The sequence below is a fragment of the Epinephelus fuscoguttatus genome, linkage group LG21 (genome assembly GCF_011397635.1).
Source record: "Epinephelus fuscoguttatus linkage group LG21, E.fuscoguttatus.final_Chr_v1".
In the NCBI taxonomy this organism is placed as follows: domain Eukaryota; kingdom Metazoa; phylum Chordata; class Actinopteri; order Perciformes; family Serranidae; genus Epinephelus; species Epinephelus fuscoguttatus.
In genome coordinates, this window is record NC_064772.1 from 20,231,823 (window position 1) to 20,251,104 (window position 19,282).

Genomic DNA, 19,282 nt, shown 5'->3' on the forward strand with positions numbered 1-19,282 from the left:
TTAAATGTAGGAAAAATAGGCAATAGACTCCTTTCCAATTGCCAGTAAACTAGATCTGTGTACACGACCAGTGTGTCACATTTAATGTCAGGATGTCAGGAAACAGGGTTAGTAAACAGTAAAAAGCAGCATGGAGGCCAGTAAAATGCAACGGTGGTTACTTCTTTTTTTTTTAAATTTCTGTCCTCTTCCCTCTTTCACAATCGGGGATGACTAATGTTGGACGATGCTTGAGCACTGCGTTGACGCAAGGTATTTGTGGTGGTGCGTCATTGCGTTGTGTCACAAAAGGGGGGGAAAGTAGCACGTCCACACAGGTGTCATGTTTTTATTACTGCTGGTCGGAGCCAGTTGGAGCTGGAGCCAATAAATACCTGTGACTGCTGAAGAGTCATTTGTCCTGGGAATGGATGCTGATTGTAACCTTCCCCAACACAGACAAGAGCCTTTGCAAGTGGGTGTTAGTGGATTTTTTGTCCAGTTGGAAAGGGGCTTAGCTAGCTCATTTAGCAAGCTTGGTGGCCACCAAGATAAGAAGAAATATTAAGTGAAAATCCTTCCTCTGTTGTGGAGTAGTTTACACTGATAGAAGAGGGTAAAACAAAAATGGATGGTGCAACAAAGCTAATAAGCTACTAAAGCTTTCTCTCCATTTTGGACTCTCTGGCTCTTTGTTCCCTCAAAGGTCAGTGCTGTTAAGACGACTTTGTGTGTCAAATTTCACTTTAGTTGAGCTCGGCATGAAAAATGTGAGTGGATTTACTTAGCCCCCGACACAAATCTACTAATCACAGTTAATTCATTGAACAGAACTAGGAGCTTAAAAAATGGGGGATGGAGGTTGTATCATACCTGGATGCTCTTCTCACAGTCGGTCTGTTGGTGCAGCAGCAGCTCGCTCTCCAGCAGGAAGCGTTTCCCACAGTTATTGCAGATCTGCATGCGGTTGTGAGTGACGTTCATGTGTTTCTCCAGGTACCAGCGGTTGTTGAAGACGCGAGGGCATTTCTTACACGGGAAATGTTGCTTCTCCTCCAGCCTCACTTTCTGGCCCAGGCTCTCCGTATCCAGCGGCCTCTTCCCGCCTTGCCGCTGGTTGGCCAGCGTGGCCTCTGCGAGTGTCTGCCGCATGGAGGCGGTTGTACCCGCCATGGCGAAGGCTCTGGTGCCCCGGCGAGGTCGATCCATCATGGCTGGCTGCTCCAAGCCTGGAATGTTTAGAGTGTTCTCCTCCTCTTCCTCGTCTTCCTCCTCATCGTCCTCTTCACTGCTCTGACCCAGTATGTCCCCTCTCTTCAGGTTCAGGTCATCGTCATCCTCTTCTCCAACTGTGTCGTCATTCTCCGCCTCATTCTCCTCATCGTCTTCTGAATCTCTCTGGTTGTCATGGCAACGACCAAACATGGTGGACGCCTCTGTGGCAGTTGCTGATTTGCTCTCTGATCCCTTTGACACATTGAGGGTCTGGTTGTTGAGGTTGACTTCAACAATGATCTGGTCTCTGTTGAAGGAAGTGTGGCCATCTGCGTTCTTTGACTCCTCTCCATTGCTCTCGACTTTGCACAAAGCAGCCACACCTGTTCCAGCCCCGCCCCCTGACCCGTCCTCCTTCTGGTAATACTGCTTCTGCTGGGAGGCCGCCTTGCCTGCCTCCTCCACTCTAACAGAGAACGGGCTGCTGCCTTCTCTTTTATACACCCTCCCCAGCTCTGACTCCTGTTTAATCTCTGGGTACAGCTGGCTGGAGGGCATCGCTACAGCAGCTGGGTCACCGCCACCGAGCCCTTCCTGATTGGCCATATCTGCGCAGGTGGTTCTCAGCGAGTGGCTGCTGATGAGGTCACGACAGGAGGCTGCGATGTCGCTCATCTGAAGCAGGGTAGCGGCGTTGAGCACGTCCCGCACAGTGCGGCTGCTCACCAGCAGTTTGGAGGTGTAAATGAAGTTGAGGATTTGTTGCAGGCCCTGAGAGGTCAGGGCGTCCAGCGACAGGTCCACCCGCCGCAGCTGTTTGCTTTGGGCGAAAAGGGAGTGGAAGAAAGGGCTGTAGGCCGCCAGCACGCCCTTATGGGCTGGGAAGGTGCTGTGCTGACGCACCAGAACGATGTCAACGTCACACAGGTCAGGCTGGAAGAGGCGCTGCTCATTCAGCCTGTCCATCAAACAGGTGAAGTGCAGAGCCACATCCTCCACCAGGGAGAACTCAGCAGAGGGGAAGTCCGTGGTCTTCTCCACTATGAGCTGCAGAGAGAGGACATGATGGAGGGAGAAAGAAAGAGAAAAAAGTCAACATCAAAGGAACTTATTATCATGTAGTAATACAATGGATTAAACTTCTGAATAGGAAGACAATTAGATCTCAGCTGCAGTGTGACCAAAAAGTTCTCATTTTAACAAGAAACATTTCCTGTCATCACATCAATTTATCTTCTTGTGTGACAAAGCTTTATCTAAAAAAAACCTGCGTATATGTTTAAAACAAACTTTACTTGTTATAGCATCAGTGCCAGATGAGCATGTTGAACAAGAACCAGCGGTAAATAGAAACACAAAAACACAATTTAGCTAACATAGTATATGTGCAAATTTTAACTTCTTTTTTCTGTTGTTATTAAATGTTATTAAATTACTGTATAATTTTCCATTATGTGCTGTTTTTATTCCCCCTACAACAAGTTCTACTTAGACCCAGTTTCCACCAAAATATTTGTGTGTGTGCATGGGTTTATCTAACACAGGAAAAGCTGCTAAAGATAGGCGATAGTCTTTTCCCATTGCCAGTAAACCAAAGCTGTGAACACGGCTCTGCAGCAGATGAGCATGCCTTTCTCTGTGTGTTGTTTTTTTTCCAGCTGTGTCACGTTCAATGCCACAGGCAGGCTGGAAAACAAGTTAGTAAACATTAGAAAGCAGCATGGAGGCCAGTGAAAATGTTACTGTGGTTACTTTTTTTATATCTCTCACTTATTCAGTCTAACTCTCAGACTCAGTGCAAACTAAATGTGGAACAGTGTTTTAGCGCTGCTGAGGTGGAGACAGATGGTATTTTGTGATGTGTGCAAGTCGTTGCAACTCGCTGGCAAAAGGGCTAAAATCAGCACACACATTGACCCAGGTGTTGTATTTCCATCGAAGCCGATCAGAACTGCCCCCGATAAATACCAGTGACTACTGCAGAGTCATTTGACCTGGGTATGAATGCTGATTGTAACCTTTCCCATTACATATCATTTTTTTTGGAAGCACTTAATTACATCTTCATGCAGAAGAAGCTCTCCTGGTTGTCTAACTTTTTTCTGTGTTTCTTTTGAATAAAAAGCAACACATATCAATCACATGACTAAGTACATTACTACGGAAGCGACATGCATTAACTTAAAAAATTAACTAAAAAATATTTGCCTTTTTTCCCCCCTAAATTGCATTGGAAAACATGGAAAAAACTCTGCTTTTGTTTTTCTGAATTAACGGGATGATTATTTTGTTAATTCAGAAAAAACAAAAGCAGATTTTTTTTCTTAGGTGAATGCATTACACTCCTGTACATAGCAAAAATTGGCAGTATTTTGTAGTACTAAAATTTGACCTCCAAGTAGAGGCATAAATATTGCTGAAACAATTTCTAATGAAATAAATCCTAAAGCAGTCATTATAGTGTTCTTTATGATTTCCAGTCTGTTAAGTGCACTGCACCAAGTCACAAACTGCATGCATGCTGCACAAGAAAAATCTAAAAGGTGTAACACTCAGCGCTCTGTGCAAGGTCCTCAACTTCCCAAGGTGGGTTTATTTTAGCACAGGAAGGGCAGGGTTTCGATCCAGACGGGATGTGAGTGGGGACAGAGCAGCAAACAGAGCAAACACACACACACACACTCACACGCATATGTGATGTGCAACCATGCGCAAAAAAACACAAATGCACAGACACACACACACATACACACAACAAACACAAACACAGTGCCTGGTCTCTGCAAGGACTGACTGGTCTGAGCATTGGTATTCTGTGCCATCCCACCCCCATTAGCCGGCTCTCTCAGCACACCCACTCACTACACTGTCCCTGAGGAATGGAGAATTATGCACAAGACAAAACACGTCCGGAGAAATAATTAGGGAAACCATGCCGAATAAATACTAACTAACCCTGCAAACAATTAATGGAATTTATCATTCTGGGCATCTCTTGAAGGCAGAATAACACCGAGTATTAATAAAAACCTTGTTTGGGCTGGAGATGATGTATCTGTGAGCCATAATTACATCTCTATGTGTCTTATTTTTCAATATTTACTGTTGCATGTGCAGGACAAGACATGTGCAATAAAGAAAAAAGGGTAAGGGCAATATATTAAATTAACAATTCATTCTAGGACAATAACTATTATGGAATTTATGTAAAACTGCGGTAAATGAGTATGAATCCCATTACAAAGACTGTTAAGTGTTCTTGATTCTTTCCCTGCTGCCCAACATATAGTTTGTCTTTAAGATCAATGAAAATGACTGCTCATTGTTAAAGCTGGAAAATGGATTTGCATATGGGACTAACCTTGAAAATCTGGCCTGTTTGAAGAATTCAATTATGGAAGTGTTAGATTTATTCATAGTTTTGAGCTGCTAAATTGGACTGCGAGCCAGAGAGGAGTGGAGATCGGGTTATCTCTCCCTGTGCAAGGCTACAGACGTTGCCCAAGGGCAAAACGCTGCAGCCTTAATCAGATCAAGTTTAAGTTGCAGACTGGAAGTTATGCTGCTTTGGTGATAACAATCGGCATCTTCTTCTGAGATTCAAACAGGACAACACTGACAAAGATTAAATTCTATAGGATGAGCATAACAGATTGAAAACATTGATAGCTGAGGGTCAAAATAAAGGAGCCAACGACATCTTTTTAAGGTTTAATGAAGGATGTATTTACATGTAGATTTTGTTCCTATTACCAAAACAACTGTGTGATCTTCCTAATCCCTTGATGCTTATTCTGCTACCTCTTCAGGACTGCAATGTTTGGGCCATCATTAATGGGTCTGAAAATCTGATCCCAGGGATTTGAAATGCAAAATAATGATGCTCGCCATATGTACCTATAAAACAGGACTCCAAATGAGTTCCCAAATGATTTCCCCACTGTCTGCACAAGCCTTTATGCCCCACTCCTGAGCATGCAAAGGGGCAATTTGAGCACAACTAAAAAATTTTGCATGAAACAAAGCTTTATTTTGGGGAGGAAATTATTATCACGCAAAGAATAATTTAATTTGAGCAAACAGAAATCCTTTCTGTGCTCAATGTATTTGCATGTTTTCTATCATCCACATAAGCGGACCACAATAATCTGTCTCACTCAGTTTCACCCATAATTGCCCTCTTAATTTAGAACAAAACATTTTAACTACATTATTTACAACTCATTTTCAACTAAGTCCACACTGCAATACAAGAACAATGCCATATCTTTATTTCCATGTCTTCTACACTGATTATGAACTGGTAGGGGCACTAACTTTTGGTGTGAGTCATGTAGCTTTAGCCTCAGTGTTTGTGATATCATATATATGGCCATAAAGTGCATTTTTAAGGGCCTTTTACATAGTTGTTGTTTTAAAACTTATCAGATGAAAACATTAAAAAGTCAGCCAGAGAAAGAATTTTCAGCCAAGCCAGGGAGTTAATGTTTATAAGCTAACGTTAGCTAGCTACAGGCCACGACAAAATGGATGGTCGCCACTTAGAAATAATTTCTGTGGGAAATCCAACACCCATTACTTGAAAGAAAATTACCACAAATTTTAGGTAGCTAAACCTGCCAGGTTTTTTTTTGGAAACTGCACTGTGCAAGAACAAAAAGTGCAGAAACTAAGGGTCAGAGCTAACTGTCAATTATGAAGTTAGTCAAGTAACGTTAGCTTAGTAAGCCCCTTCTGGAAGAAATCTTTCCATTTTAACCCAAACTCTTTTTCATAAACCTTCAGGACTATCTGGTTTAAAGTCCTGAAGGCAAACTTCACCAAACAGCCATAAAACACGGACTAACATTAACAAAATTTGACAAATTATCAAATTCAGCACGTTAGCTTAAGCATGATTACATTGCATTAATTAGCCTAGCGGCTAGCGGACATTTTTCCTCTACTCGCAGCCTAACAAATTACATGTAACATCATTATATTTCTTATTCACCACTGGTTTAAGTCACTGTGTCCCTCTATTGAATGGCACAGTTGAATTTCAGCCTACGTGCATGTTTTTCAGTCAAATATTAATGAAACAGAGGAGCTAACGTTGCTGTCGTGAGAAGCTAGCGGAGTGAGATTGCCCCGAATCTGGGGCTTAACTTTTACTGTCACTTTTGCTGGGGAGCGTGTTTACAAACTAACTGACAATTTTGCATGGTATACCTTTAAATTATGACCAACTTTTAGTTTGGCTGCACTTTGTCGCAGAATCAAACAGCCTCAGCTCAGTAAGCTTAGAATTGCCACCCCAGCTTTCCAGGCATGTGAGCTCATTGCAGGCCGCACTTTGCTGCTGCTTGATGAGTTTTCAGTGTACACTCTGAAAGTGCTTCCTTACTATCCAAGTAATTGATTATCCTGCTAACAATCAGATTGGAGACAAAAAAAAAACAAAAAACAATCAAATGGGAACCACTTTATTCTCTGATTTGCTGAAACTGTGACACTACATATCACTCACGTGCATGCAAAGATGTGTTAAAATGGTCAATCACATGGTCACAATTAAGGCATGAACACAGCAATCATTCATTTACTGCTGAATGACAGTGAATGACTGCATTATTGTCATCCAGACAGATGCTTTAAAACTATGCAATCCAAAAGCAGATATTTGTTACCATGCAGCAATAAGCATCTGTTACAACACACAATAAAGACGAAGCCATCTTGTCACTTTTCATCACATACAGTACTCCAGCCAAACAAATTGAGTGAGTACTTTGCAATTAAAGACCGCATCCAGCTCCCTCGATCTTTGTCTGTCATTATCTCTCACCCCCTTTTCTCCCCGCCTCCCCACCTTTCCATGGAAATGTCAGGGAGAGCGCTTGTTTGCTGTCATTAGAGGGAGCGCCACCTTTAACCAGCCTCTCAGTCAGATGCCTCCCAATACATTATTCATATCTGGCCTGACCGTGACAAACACGCAGCGGGGGGATTACTGACGCACCCAACAAGAGGTGTCATTTAAACGGGCTTCAATCAAAGCTCCCTTTCCACACTCATTTAATCTGCCAAACACAACATGCAAGGGGATCTTCTTGCATTGTGGAGGCCACAAAGGGCCTGTTGCATGCGGCGACTCTCAAGGTTGATGTCTTTTAATCCAATAACAATGCTATTCATTTAACTGTCAAAATTTTACTGTGACCTTTACATGTTATAGAACGTGACAGTTCTGCCTGTAGGTAAGTGCAACATGAAAAACAGCATGCCAAATAATTGTCTTCACACTCATAGATGTAGATTTCTGGGGAGACAAAGGGGACACATCTCCCTGAATATTTAGAACACGCGTCCCCCCCAAATGAAAATAAGAAATTTGCAGAGGGCTTCTATTTTGATGAAATTAAAGAAATTTTCACCATAGATTATAACAGAAAAGGAAAAAAAAGATGCACACAAATTCAGAAGAATGCAGGAAATTAAGTGTTTGATGCTCAACTTTTCGGGGAGGACCCTAAATCCTCCATTTCATATGCGTCCCCCGAATTTTCAAAGGAAACCTACGCCCTTGATCATGCTGTATTGCAGTTTTTAACACACCACTAACCGAATTGTTAAATCACTGAAAAAGCTCACAACAAGGCAATTGTTTTGAACCGCAGAATAAATCAAAACCTATATGACTGGACCATGTGGGAATTTAATTTGAAAGGACAGACAAAGGAACAGGCGGCTCGCTCAGTGTGTGACGTGCACTTGTAGATAAAATATAGGCCTATATTAATGAAGGTTCATTAGTACGGTTTTGTATTTCTCTGTAATGTAGCACAGTGTTAACAATGTTACTGATACTATTCTTTCTCACACCTTGAACTCAAACCATTGTGTTGCCCCGCCAGAAATATATAATTTAAGAGTTAAATTAATATCGTAAACATGCAGGCGACTAGTCGACTAATGGCCCTAAATGACGACTATTGGTCGACTAGGAAAATTCTTAGTTGGGGGCAGCCCTGGACTGTCTGATGGCAAGGTAAAGAGGTGAAAATATTCTAAATAAAAACGTACACTTAAATTGATATTGATTATTTTTAGGTGGATCCTTTATAGGTGGCTAAAAACCAACCAACTGAGGCAGCATTTGCTCAACACCGTTTCATTTTATATACGTGAGGAGGGGATTTTCTACTCAAAAGTTACTGTAAACAAACATTGTGTTTCAGTCTATTAAGTAGCTGTTTTAGAACTTTCTATTATGTGACATGGTCTTCAACAGTAGATTTAATCACTGATCCAACCTGATCAAATTTGTGCATTTTCATTGCTTTTCTTTCCTATTCAGAATTATACTAATTGGCCTGATGAATGTGCTCTAATCGAACATCACAATTACCAACTCCGAAAGGTCACAACTGACAAAACCAAATTTATCCATTGTTTAACTGCTCTAATGGGGTTTCACTCAAGTATGCGTCAGGCATCATCGTTACCCAATTTGGAGGGCTGATGCATTTTGGGAAGATAATCAGGCATTTAAAAAACACTTCCCTGATCAGCCTGATGGCAATGCTTTAATTAAAATGCAGAGTTTCAAACTTTGAGACTACTTTACCACTAATCCAGTTTTGATGGAGCTGTGATGGATGATGCACAGGATTACTGCTTGGCCCAAGAGGAGGCTGCATCATCCATGAGAAGAGGAAAAAGGTTTATAATTATTGCTGTTGAATAGCTGTTGCTTTTCAGCGATGGTCAGACTAAGTGGTGCAAGTCAAGCTCACAGTCAATGTGTCAGTCAAAGCTTGTGATACAGAACTAACTGGTGGATCCTCACCCAGCTCGGCCATGTCAGGGTCTGTGGTATGCACTTGGCAGAGGCCTGACTTGTGGACCTGAGCCAGACGGAGCCGAGTCAGAGAATGAAATCCCTCTTTCTAATTTGACTTTCACTGGTGAGAATGCCCTTTTCTCCCCCACACCTTTTCACTGGATGGCTCGTGTGGATTTACTACTCTGTAAAGTCTGCATCTCCGTCACTGTGCGGCTACAGACTGGTGATGTGTACTGTGACCTCTGCAGAGCTACTATTTTAAAAGTTCCCTTATCAATCAATCAATCAATCAATCAATTTTATTTATAAAGCCCAATATCACAAATCACAATTTGCCTCACAGGGCTTTACAGCATACGACATCCCTCTGTCCTTAAGACCCTCACAGCGGATAAGGAAAAACTCCCCAAAAAAACCCCTTTAACGGGGAAAAAAAACGGTAGAAACCTCAGGAAGAGCAACTGAGGAGGGATCCCTCTTCTGTGGATTATCTGATCACTATAATGCAGTTGACACTGACTGTGAGGCGACCTGTAAGAGCAGCGCATGTAAAACTTAGACAGCTGTAAAATGAAACAAAGTCTTAAATTTTCATCCTTTTCCAGTGTTTTCTCTTGCTAACGTTTCCCTTAAATGTTATTCTGCTTCTATTTTGCACCCACCAGGCAAGACAGCAGATGTATGAGCAGGGAACCAAACAACATCTACCTTGACTGTCTTGTTTGCGGTGAACAGACTGAGCCATTAGCGGGGGCCAATGTCAGAGCACAGCACAGAGTCATGGACACATCAATAGTGCGAGGGAGGGCAGGTTGTATTCAGGCAGGAGGGAGTCCCGGGGGGAAAACACTGCGGGGGTTAAAGCTTTCTCTCTGCCTGCCAACAGACTGCTCAGACTGAACTCAGTGTCCTCTCACGTCACCTTCTTCATCTTTCTAAGCAAACATATGTGGGTGATACAGACAAAAAAAAAAAATAATAATAATAACACTGTATTTTTCTGCGTCGTTGCAAGTTATGTATACCTTCCAAATTACTTTAACAGTCTGAATTGTGGATTACTCACCACAAAGTTTGAGTGCAGTGGCTCATATTAATATACATATCTAAATAGAAAAGTATCTGGGAAGACAGAACATATTCAAGTAGGACTGAAAATAAACACCTGTATGAGAGATAACTGAATACCGTACAACTTTAGTCAGTAGCCTGGGCTATTGCTTTAATCACTGAAATCAACAGGCCTATATTTAGGATAGCAAAAGATGGGAAACACAATCAAATTGTTTATTTAAACTAGTATGAATATTACTTGTATAAAAAGTAGGCTTCAGATAATATATCAGTTATGAATCATTCATGTGATCTTGCTCCAACAGACGTCACCTGGCATACCAACACAACACCATTTTATTCTGTTAAAACAATACTTATAACTTGGATTAATATTTATGAAAAATCCTTTTGATTCTTTTGATCTGAGGACCCTTATGGACTAAAGGAATATGAATATCTTACAGGGTAATCGAGGGGTGGACACATAATTTGAGATAGCCAACAACTTGGTGTTATACATCCAAAGAACTTGTATAAAAAACAAAAAAAAAAGAACTGTTTGGCAACCAGACCAAGCTTCTAATTGAGACAGGCCTTTATTTGTCAAAATGTGTAGCCACACCAGGTTAGTAAAAGGAACTGGGCTTTTAATTGAAGTTTTACGGTATTATTGTCTGTTAATTTTTCTGTATTCTAATTGCAATTATATAATTTTTCTTGCGTCACTAGTATCTAAATTAAAGATACTAGCCAACAACTTTGAGTAAGAATTTACTGAAGTTGTTCCCATACACATATGGAATGTCTGGTGTCATATATTGCACAAAATATATTTAATTGCTTTAAATGTCATTTAGATCATTTCATGTGTGATTCTGCATAAATTTACTGCATTGTAATTTAAATTGATATTTACGTAATGATGTCCACCATGTTGCCTAAACCATATCACTGCAGAGAAGGAGGCATACATCTACTGCTAGCTCACCTAGCACCACTGAGCTAGCTAACATTACAGCTCAGACAAAGAGGACGCCATTATGTTTGCTGTCATGAGCACAATGCTCTCGTTCATGAGTGGTTGCACGCTTCCCTCTGCGTGGTGATACGGTTGGAGGGTGTAGTTCAGTAGAAAGAACATAGTCCCTACATGAAACTGCTCACAACAAGGTCTGTGGATTATCTTGAGTTACTGGGTCATGATTTCTAAAAAGGGACATTGCTGTCGAGTTTTTCCAATTGTATTTCGTTGGCACTTTGAGCACCACAAGCCGAGTGCCACCTAGTTCCATTATATTCAAGAGAATACAAACATCACTCTAGCTGATATCTCCAACACTCAGCAACTCAAAACAATCTAGATTGATAAATAGCACTATAGGTGAGAGAAAAAATGTGTACCTTTAGTCAAGACTGGACTCATCTGTTTGCATTTCTGAGTGTATTTCAGACCTCATTTTGTTTAATAAATTACAGATGATTATTTTAATTACTGTATTATTATCTGTTGATGTTTTATCTGATTTAGCACAACCAACAACCCCAAACTGAATAATATTCAATTAACTCTGATTTTAAGCAAGAAGAAAAAGCAGCAAATCTTCTATTTGTAGAAACTGCAACCAGAAAATTATGACTTCTGTGCAATTATCAGAATTTTTGTTGATTTATTTCTTGTCCATGAACGGTTTTAACACTAAATTCAATAGTGAAAAGTAGCCTTATCTTTCTTTTACAGCATTGAAACAGTGTGTTAATCTAATTCATTTGTTGATGCAAAGCAGTTCTCTCAGTTCAGTCCGTCTACTACAAATCTAATTCAGACCACAAAATGCTCATTAAATCACTGCACAAATGAGTGCAACTTGCTACCAGCGAAATGTCAAACTGTCCATATGCACAGTGAAGTCACTCTACTTGGAAATGACCATCGGGACCAAAAACAGATCACCCAACCATCCACAGTCATGAAGACAGCAATCCCATGATCTCATGCCTCAGTCCCTCTTGTCACCCAGCGGGGAGGTGGGTGGGTGGGGGGGGGGGGTCGGGGGCACTTCCACCCACGGAGCACTTCAACCTACAGTAAAGAGCACACTCAGCAGCCCTGTACACAGCGAGGCCTCCTGCTGAGGGGCCCGGCGCAGGGCTCGACGTGACTGACACCCGGAGGAAGGAGAGTGGGCACCGTGTCAGGCCTCATCTCACTCACTGGCATGGAGATGGTAAGAGAGCAGCACACACACAGATACACACACACACAGATCCCTGAGTCATCATCAGTGCAGACAAGAGCAAAGCATGACAGGCCCGAATACAAACTCTCCACAAAGAGATCACCCAGTTACATCAGCTAGTTTGGCCTCACAGTAACGTCAGAGCACTTTTACGTGGCGGGATATGGATCAGGTCACGCGTAAACACAACCAAACAGAACAGGACAAGGGCATGTCATTTCTGGAGGAGTCCAATCAGACAGCCATTAAAAAGTCATCAGGGTAATGACTGACACTGTGTCCTCTGTGTGCTCACCAGACCTTCCCTGCTGCTGACGCCAAACGACAGACAGGTTTAGTCCCAGAGAAGCTGAGCCAGAGGAGTGAATTCTGATTCTCTGGGTGAGAATCGTGGCTTAATCCTCGAGGTGTTATCTGGTCTAGGATACAGGCTGAGAAAGACTGGCAGTGACAGAAAGCAGTCTGCCAAGTTGTCTCCCTGCTTTCAGTGTTTATGTCTAGTCATGGATTACTGAACAGGCCTATTGGGTACAAGCCCAGGGGCCCAAAGTCTCACAGGTCCCCTGGGCCAGGGCCTCCATATACTGTAGAACCACTGTCAACATTTTTTATTGAGGCAAATCAAATGACAAAGAGATGCAAAATGGCCACAAAGAAACATAGAATGGCCACAAATACAAGCAAAACGGCTCCAAACTGACACAAAACGACCATGAAAAGATGCAAAAAGACTCAAAAGGGCCACAACGGAGTGCAAAACAACAAAAAAACAACTACAAAAAGAGGCAAAACACCCATAAAAAGATGCAAAATGGCCACAAAATATACACGACTACAAATTGTTGCAAAACGACCACAAAAGGATGTTAAAAGAGTCACAAAAGTACCATAAAGGGGAACATAATCACAAACAGACATGCAAAACAACCATAAAGAAATGTGAAATGACTGCAAAAAGATGCAAAATGGCCACAAAAAGACACAAAACAACCACAAAGGGATGCAAAATGACTTCAAAAGGACGAAAACAGCTCCAAATAGATGCAAAGCTACCTCAAAGGGAGACAAAGGACGACAAGGAGACGCCATACAACCACAAAGAGATGCAAAATGACTGCAAGAAGATGCAAAATTGCCACATAGGTGCAAAAAATTTACAAAGAGAGACGAAATAATCACAAAGAGCAGTAAAACACCCACAAAAAGATGCAAAATGGCTCCAAAAAGACGAAAACGGCCACAGAGAGACGCACAACCTCAAAGGGAGACAAAATGACCACAAAGAAACCACAAAGGGATAAAAAGGACGACAAAGAGACACCATACAACTACAAAGAGATGCAAAATGACTGCAAGAAGATGCAAAATTGCCACATAGATGCAAAACATTCACAAAGGGAGACAAAATCACCACAAAGAGATGCAAAATCACTTAAAAAAACGCAAAATAACCGCAGAGAGACAAAATGACTTAACAAAGATGCAAATCAACCACAGAGCAGGGCAAAATGTCTACAAAGACACACAAAATGACCACAAGATGCAAAACAACTACAAAGACACGCAAAACTACCACAAGATACAAAGCAACCTTGTAGTCTGGGTGTCTCGCTCCAATGTAAAAGGGGTGTGGGGGGGGGCCTTTTATATGTCTGTGCTGTTGTCTCATAATCCGTCCATGTGTCTAGTGGAAGATTTCTCCTCTGTCTGCAGCACTCCCTCCTCTCCTCTCTAAATCCAATCAGCACAGAGACCCAGCGCTGACCTTGAGGTAGAAGAAGCATATACAGTAGATGCACGAGCACATCCACCCACACGTCTGCAACCCTGACCGCCCATGCATGTGCACCTGCATCATAATCATGCATTTGTGCCCACGTCAGTAAACAGAAAATAAGGAATTCTGGCATGTGTGTGATGATGATGACACTGCTGATGCAAGCAAAGAGAGGATCTGAATGTGCCTGGATTCACATTATGCCGTTATCAAACGTGTTGCTCTCGCATAGACGAGCCAGATTGGTAATAGCACAAGTGACAAGGTCTCACTTTTAACAAGCCCTGCGGCGATCATTACAGCACTATGATAAAAAATGCTAATAAAAATCAATGTTCATGACTAAAGGGGGGAGCCACAGCGGCGGGTGGCAGCATGCTCACTGCCGAGGTCACACATGGCACGGTCACATGCACAGGCACATTAAAGTAGAGTTTAATACTCACTGGGATGGCAATGTTTATCGGATAATAACGGTATTAGGGAGGATAGTTACACCTTGTGATATGAGGCTATGGGATTATATAATCCAGGAAATTAGTGGTGCATGTGATGCAGATTGGTGGAAACTCAACCATCATAAATCATCAAAATTATGAGACTCTGGGATATCTAAATCTAAATCTAAGTTTGGTGGTCTGCTGGTAGTGTAAAGTGGGTTTTTAGTGCTTTGTGGCTGAAAACAGCTTCCTGCTGAAAACTACGCTATGATAAGACAGATGAGAGTGAACCAAAACAGTAAAATTTCGGCCTGAAAAATCAAAACAAGTAGCCAAAACAATGCTTCAGATAATGCTCTGTGTTCATCAGTAGGAGCGACCCCATTCACATTACACAATTATTCAATCCATTGTTGTTACAAAATTATTGATTATAGCTGATTTAAGGTTACGGAGAGGTCATCGCCAAACACTATAGAAGAGCAGTACTAAATCACAGGAGTGCCCCTTTAAAGGGACAGTTCAACCAGAAATCATATCTCTTCACTGTAGTGCAATGTATCAGTCTAGATCCTGGGTCTTCAACAGGGGGTCTTTGACCCCTAGGGGGACGTCAGAGTTACTGTAGTAGGGCCACCAAATCACCTCTTGATGATTTAACTTAAGTTTAATCAGGAACACTTTAGTCAAAGAAAACTTTATTTCCATTTGCAGTATTATATTTGGCGGTATGGCTCTGTTCTGGGACCTCTCTGCCTTTCCTTGGGCCTATGCAGAAAGCCTCTTCCACCCACCTATGTGGGAAGCCTAAGACAGAGAGAACACACCTCTTGTGCAAATGAGGAAAGCCTGAGGCAGACAGAGCACACCTCCCTGCCCTTCCATGCGCCTACATGGCCTACAAAGCCTAATGCAGGGAAGACCCCCCAGGAACAGAACAGAGCAGCATCAATTAGGTTTCTCTGCGTAAATATTTTTTTTTTTTTTCGGATGATGGATTAAAACAACACACCTGAGAAAAATGACTCAGTGTGCAAAGGCCTTAAGGCACCTAGCCATGCTGACTTAACAGCAACAGGCAGTCAGAAACAAGAGAAGACCAAAAAATATTCAGAAAATTATCTCAAGTCCAATTTTATACAGTATATGTAGTAGGGGGTCCCTGCTGTGTCTCTTTCAGGAGTCCTTGGCCTGAAAAAAATTGAAGACCCCTGATCTAGACTGTTTCGATGTCAGTTACAAAGTGTTGGAGATATCTGCCTTCCTTCCAGAAATCATGACCCAGTTACTCAAGATAATCCACAGATCTTGTCGCTAGCAGTTTTACGTGGGAACTATTTTCTTTCAACTGAACTACATTCATATCACTGCACAGCAGGAAGTGTGCATCTACTCATTGATCAAAGGTCTGTGCTTGTGACAGCACAAGATGTAAACATCAAGCATCCTCCTTGGCTGAGCTGTAACGTTAGCTAGCTCGGTGGTGCTAGGTGAGCTAGCAGCGGATGCAGCTGCTTTCTGCTTGATGATGTGGCAGGTGTAGGTCAGTAGACAGAAAATAGTTCCTACATGAAACTGCTGGAGTAACCGGGTCATGATTTCTGGAAAGAGACATTGCTGTTGAGTTTTTTCAGATGTATTTTTTTGGGCGCTTTGAGCACCACAAGCAGAGTGCCATCTAGTTCCATTATATTCAAGAGAAGGCAGACATCTCTACATCTGATATCTCCAACACTCTGCATCTTACACCAAAACATTCTAGAGGAAAAATATGTGTTTTTGATTTGGGGGTGAACTCTAACTTTAATTAAGAATATAGCCGGCTCATTATTCAGTAATTATTGTTATTGATGAAGACATTTTCCAGGGTGAAAAAGAGAACAAGTCAAATGAACTCTATATGACAAACTGAACTTCCTTATAAAAACTGAATGAGATTCCAGGTGAAATGTACAGCAGGACAATTTCAGATACAGCAAAAGGCAAATCCTAAATTACTTTAAAATGAGCTGCTGGTTATTCAGTTTCCTCTTTCCACTACTTTAGCTAATTATTTTATTCCCCTCAGCCCATTAAAACATTTCACTTTCTTAACCACAGCATTCACTGCTGGCTGCAATTAATAAAGACAATATTATCTGTATTAGTGCTGCTCTAATCCTAGACATCCAATCTCCCCCTCCACACTGTAGGCTTTTCCCTGTCCTAATCTGGCAGTTTGGACTTGCCCCAGCCGTGCCCTGGTGCAGCTCTCCACCAGCTTTCACCATTAGTTTTAAATACATTTCCATCTATATGTTAATGCAACCACAGGTGACAAGTCAATCTACAACTGATACGCGTTTACCCGAGCATGAAATTGGGATGCACAAACAAAAATAAGGATGAGAACAGCATGAGCAGCATCTTGGCGACGCACAGTACATTAAAATTTGACAACGTGAGCAGGATTGCCTCGGTTGCATGATTTGCAAAGTCCTTTTCCCCGGCTCGTCCTTTGAATGTGCTGGACAACAGTGTGTTTTATCAGTTGGGTAAAGCTGGGGACCAGTGTGTGTGAGAGTGTGTGACGCCCAATCAGAAGTGATGTTGAAAGAAGACATCAACCGGCGGTCGTCTGGAGATGAGACGACTCTGACGAGCAGTTGGATAATCAAAGGAGCTGCCTGGAGGCGGGTGTGGGGCAGCGATGAGGTTAGAGCGTCCGCACTGAAGCTCTGCCAGGAAGTTTGTGTCTGGGCCAATGAGCTGGGAGAGGAAGCGCTGAGTCAGGAAGCCTGGCCAAGAGAGAGGCCCGTGGTGCTGGCATCTCCTCCTCACACACACACACACATGTTACAACGCTTCACACACCACCGCTCTGCTGGAGTCATAACACACTGTTCCCAAGCCAGCACCGCACACGCATGTGCACAACGGCGTGCGCACACACTCGCCTGCTGTGCATGCATTCATCAGTAAAGCACAGATATGTGATGCCAAATACCTGTGGCACAATAAAGTGTGGAGGGTTGTACAAGCAGAGATATAACAACAGTTGTACGTCAGACAAAATCAAGTCAGCAGAGGGACCAAATCTGATTTGTCCAAATATACGACACAAAGAGTGAAAGATGCACCTTTGAAGTGATGTATTAGAGACAAAAGATCATTGTGATGTGGAACAGTGAGCAGGTGCAGACATACCCGAAGGCAATTACACGGGATGAAACTGTGATATCTTCATTATCCCTTTCATAGCATGACACACAGAGAGAAGAGGCTAACACAAGACTCTAAAGAGCTCCTTATCACAGGAATCTCTCCGGTGTGGCAATACTCTTTCTGTGTGTGTGTGTGTGTGTGTGTGTGTGTGTGTGTGTGTGTGTGTGGAGGCAGTTGATATGTTTGATGAGAAGGTCAGAGAGGACGAAGAGGAAAAAGAGGTAGAGGAGGAGCATCGGCTTTCTATAGCTGCAACCAATCAATGGACGATAGAGAAAGAATGAACATGAGCTTAAAGGAATAGTTCGACAATTTGGGGAATGATTTTATCTTGCTTTCTGGTGGAGAGTTGGACAAAAAGATTGGTATCACTCTCATAACTGTGCACTGAGTATGGAGCCAACAAGCGGTTAGCTTAGCTTAGCTTAGCTTAGCACAAAGACTAGAAACAGGGGGAAACAGCTAGCTTCTTTAGTGATAACAAACTCTCCCTACTACTACTTCAATACACTGTTTTACGATAGGTTATGTGACAAATCCTCGGCTCCAATAGGTGTGCCTGTTTTCCTGGCTGATCTCTCTGTTACAGGATGCAGGTCAAACAGTCGTCATTAACCTCAGGGGCCACACCTGGGCCCGGTGTGCTTCAGGATATAAAAGCTCACCACCTTCCAACAGAAGCTCCCTCTTCCCCCACGGCGTAGCTGCTGTTCTTTTTGTTTTCTACTGACATGTCCACACATGCAGACATGACTGATTACTACCTTTCACATTTATTTGGCTTTTTATTGTTATTTTGTAAACGGATAAGCTTTTAACGGCTTGTACACTCTTCTCGTCTGCCATCGTTGCAGCCTAAGAGCCGGTTGTAGCACTCTTGGCGAGGAGCAGCAACTTCCTGAAGAAACTGTCTGACACATAACCCCCGTAAAACAGCAAATAGTTTGGTTTTTGGATGCCTTAAATAAAGTGATATTAAGTGCTTTATTATTGAGCTTTACACTTGTTGGTAGGCATATTTTTTTTTTACCATTGAACTGAGCCAGGCTAGCTGTTTCCCCATTTCCAGTCTTTATGCTAAGCTAACTAGCTGCTAGCTGTAGCTTAATGTACAGTTATGAGAGTGGTGCCCATCTTCTCATATAAAATTTTGTAAGATATGGAATACGTGTAGTTCCCAACGGTGTTAATTTCGTTCTCGAAAACTATAACAAAAAATGTTCATGAGCAACCATTTTTCCTTGACTAGGACGAGCTAAATATAGATCTTTGATAATAAAAACTATGAGGAAATGTAGGCCTCTCTGTAGTTTTTGTTGACGAGACAAGACGGGACTAAAACGTTACTGGCTGGCTATCGAACATTCAGATTGCATGATATTTTCCCCCAGTTGTGCGTCTAGTCTGTATGTCAAAACTGCTGGTTAAATCGATTAGGGGGATGTGATCCGATTTCTAGAATCCAAGCCATGCTGGTGATGATGTCCCAAACTGACAGCGAGTTAAAGGCAACAACACGATGGCCTCAATCTAAAAAGAGTTTGGT

The 19,282-nt window shown here is 42.2% G+C and overlaps 1 protein-coding gene across 1 annotated transcript in view; it reads right to left on the reverse strand.

Annotated features, from left to right (window-relative positions):
- zbtb47b (zinc finger and BTB domain containing 47b) overlaps positions 1 to 19,282 on the reverse strand; it is a 36,618-nt gene that overhangs the window by 12,666 nt on the left and 4,670 nt on the right. The window contains exon 2 of the mRNA XM_049564816.1: positions 853 to 2,241. Coding sequence (XP_049420773.1) covers positions 853 to 2,241 — 1,389 coding nt within the window. The remainder of the gene's footprint in view (positions 1 to 852; positions 2,242 to 19,282) is intronic.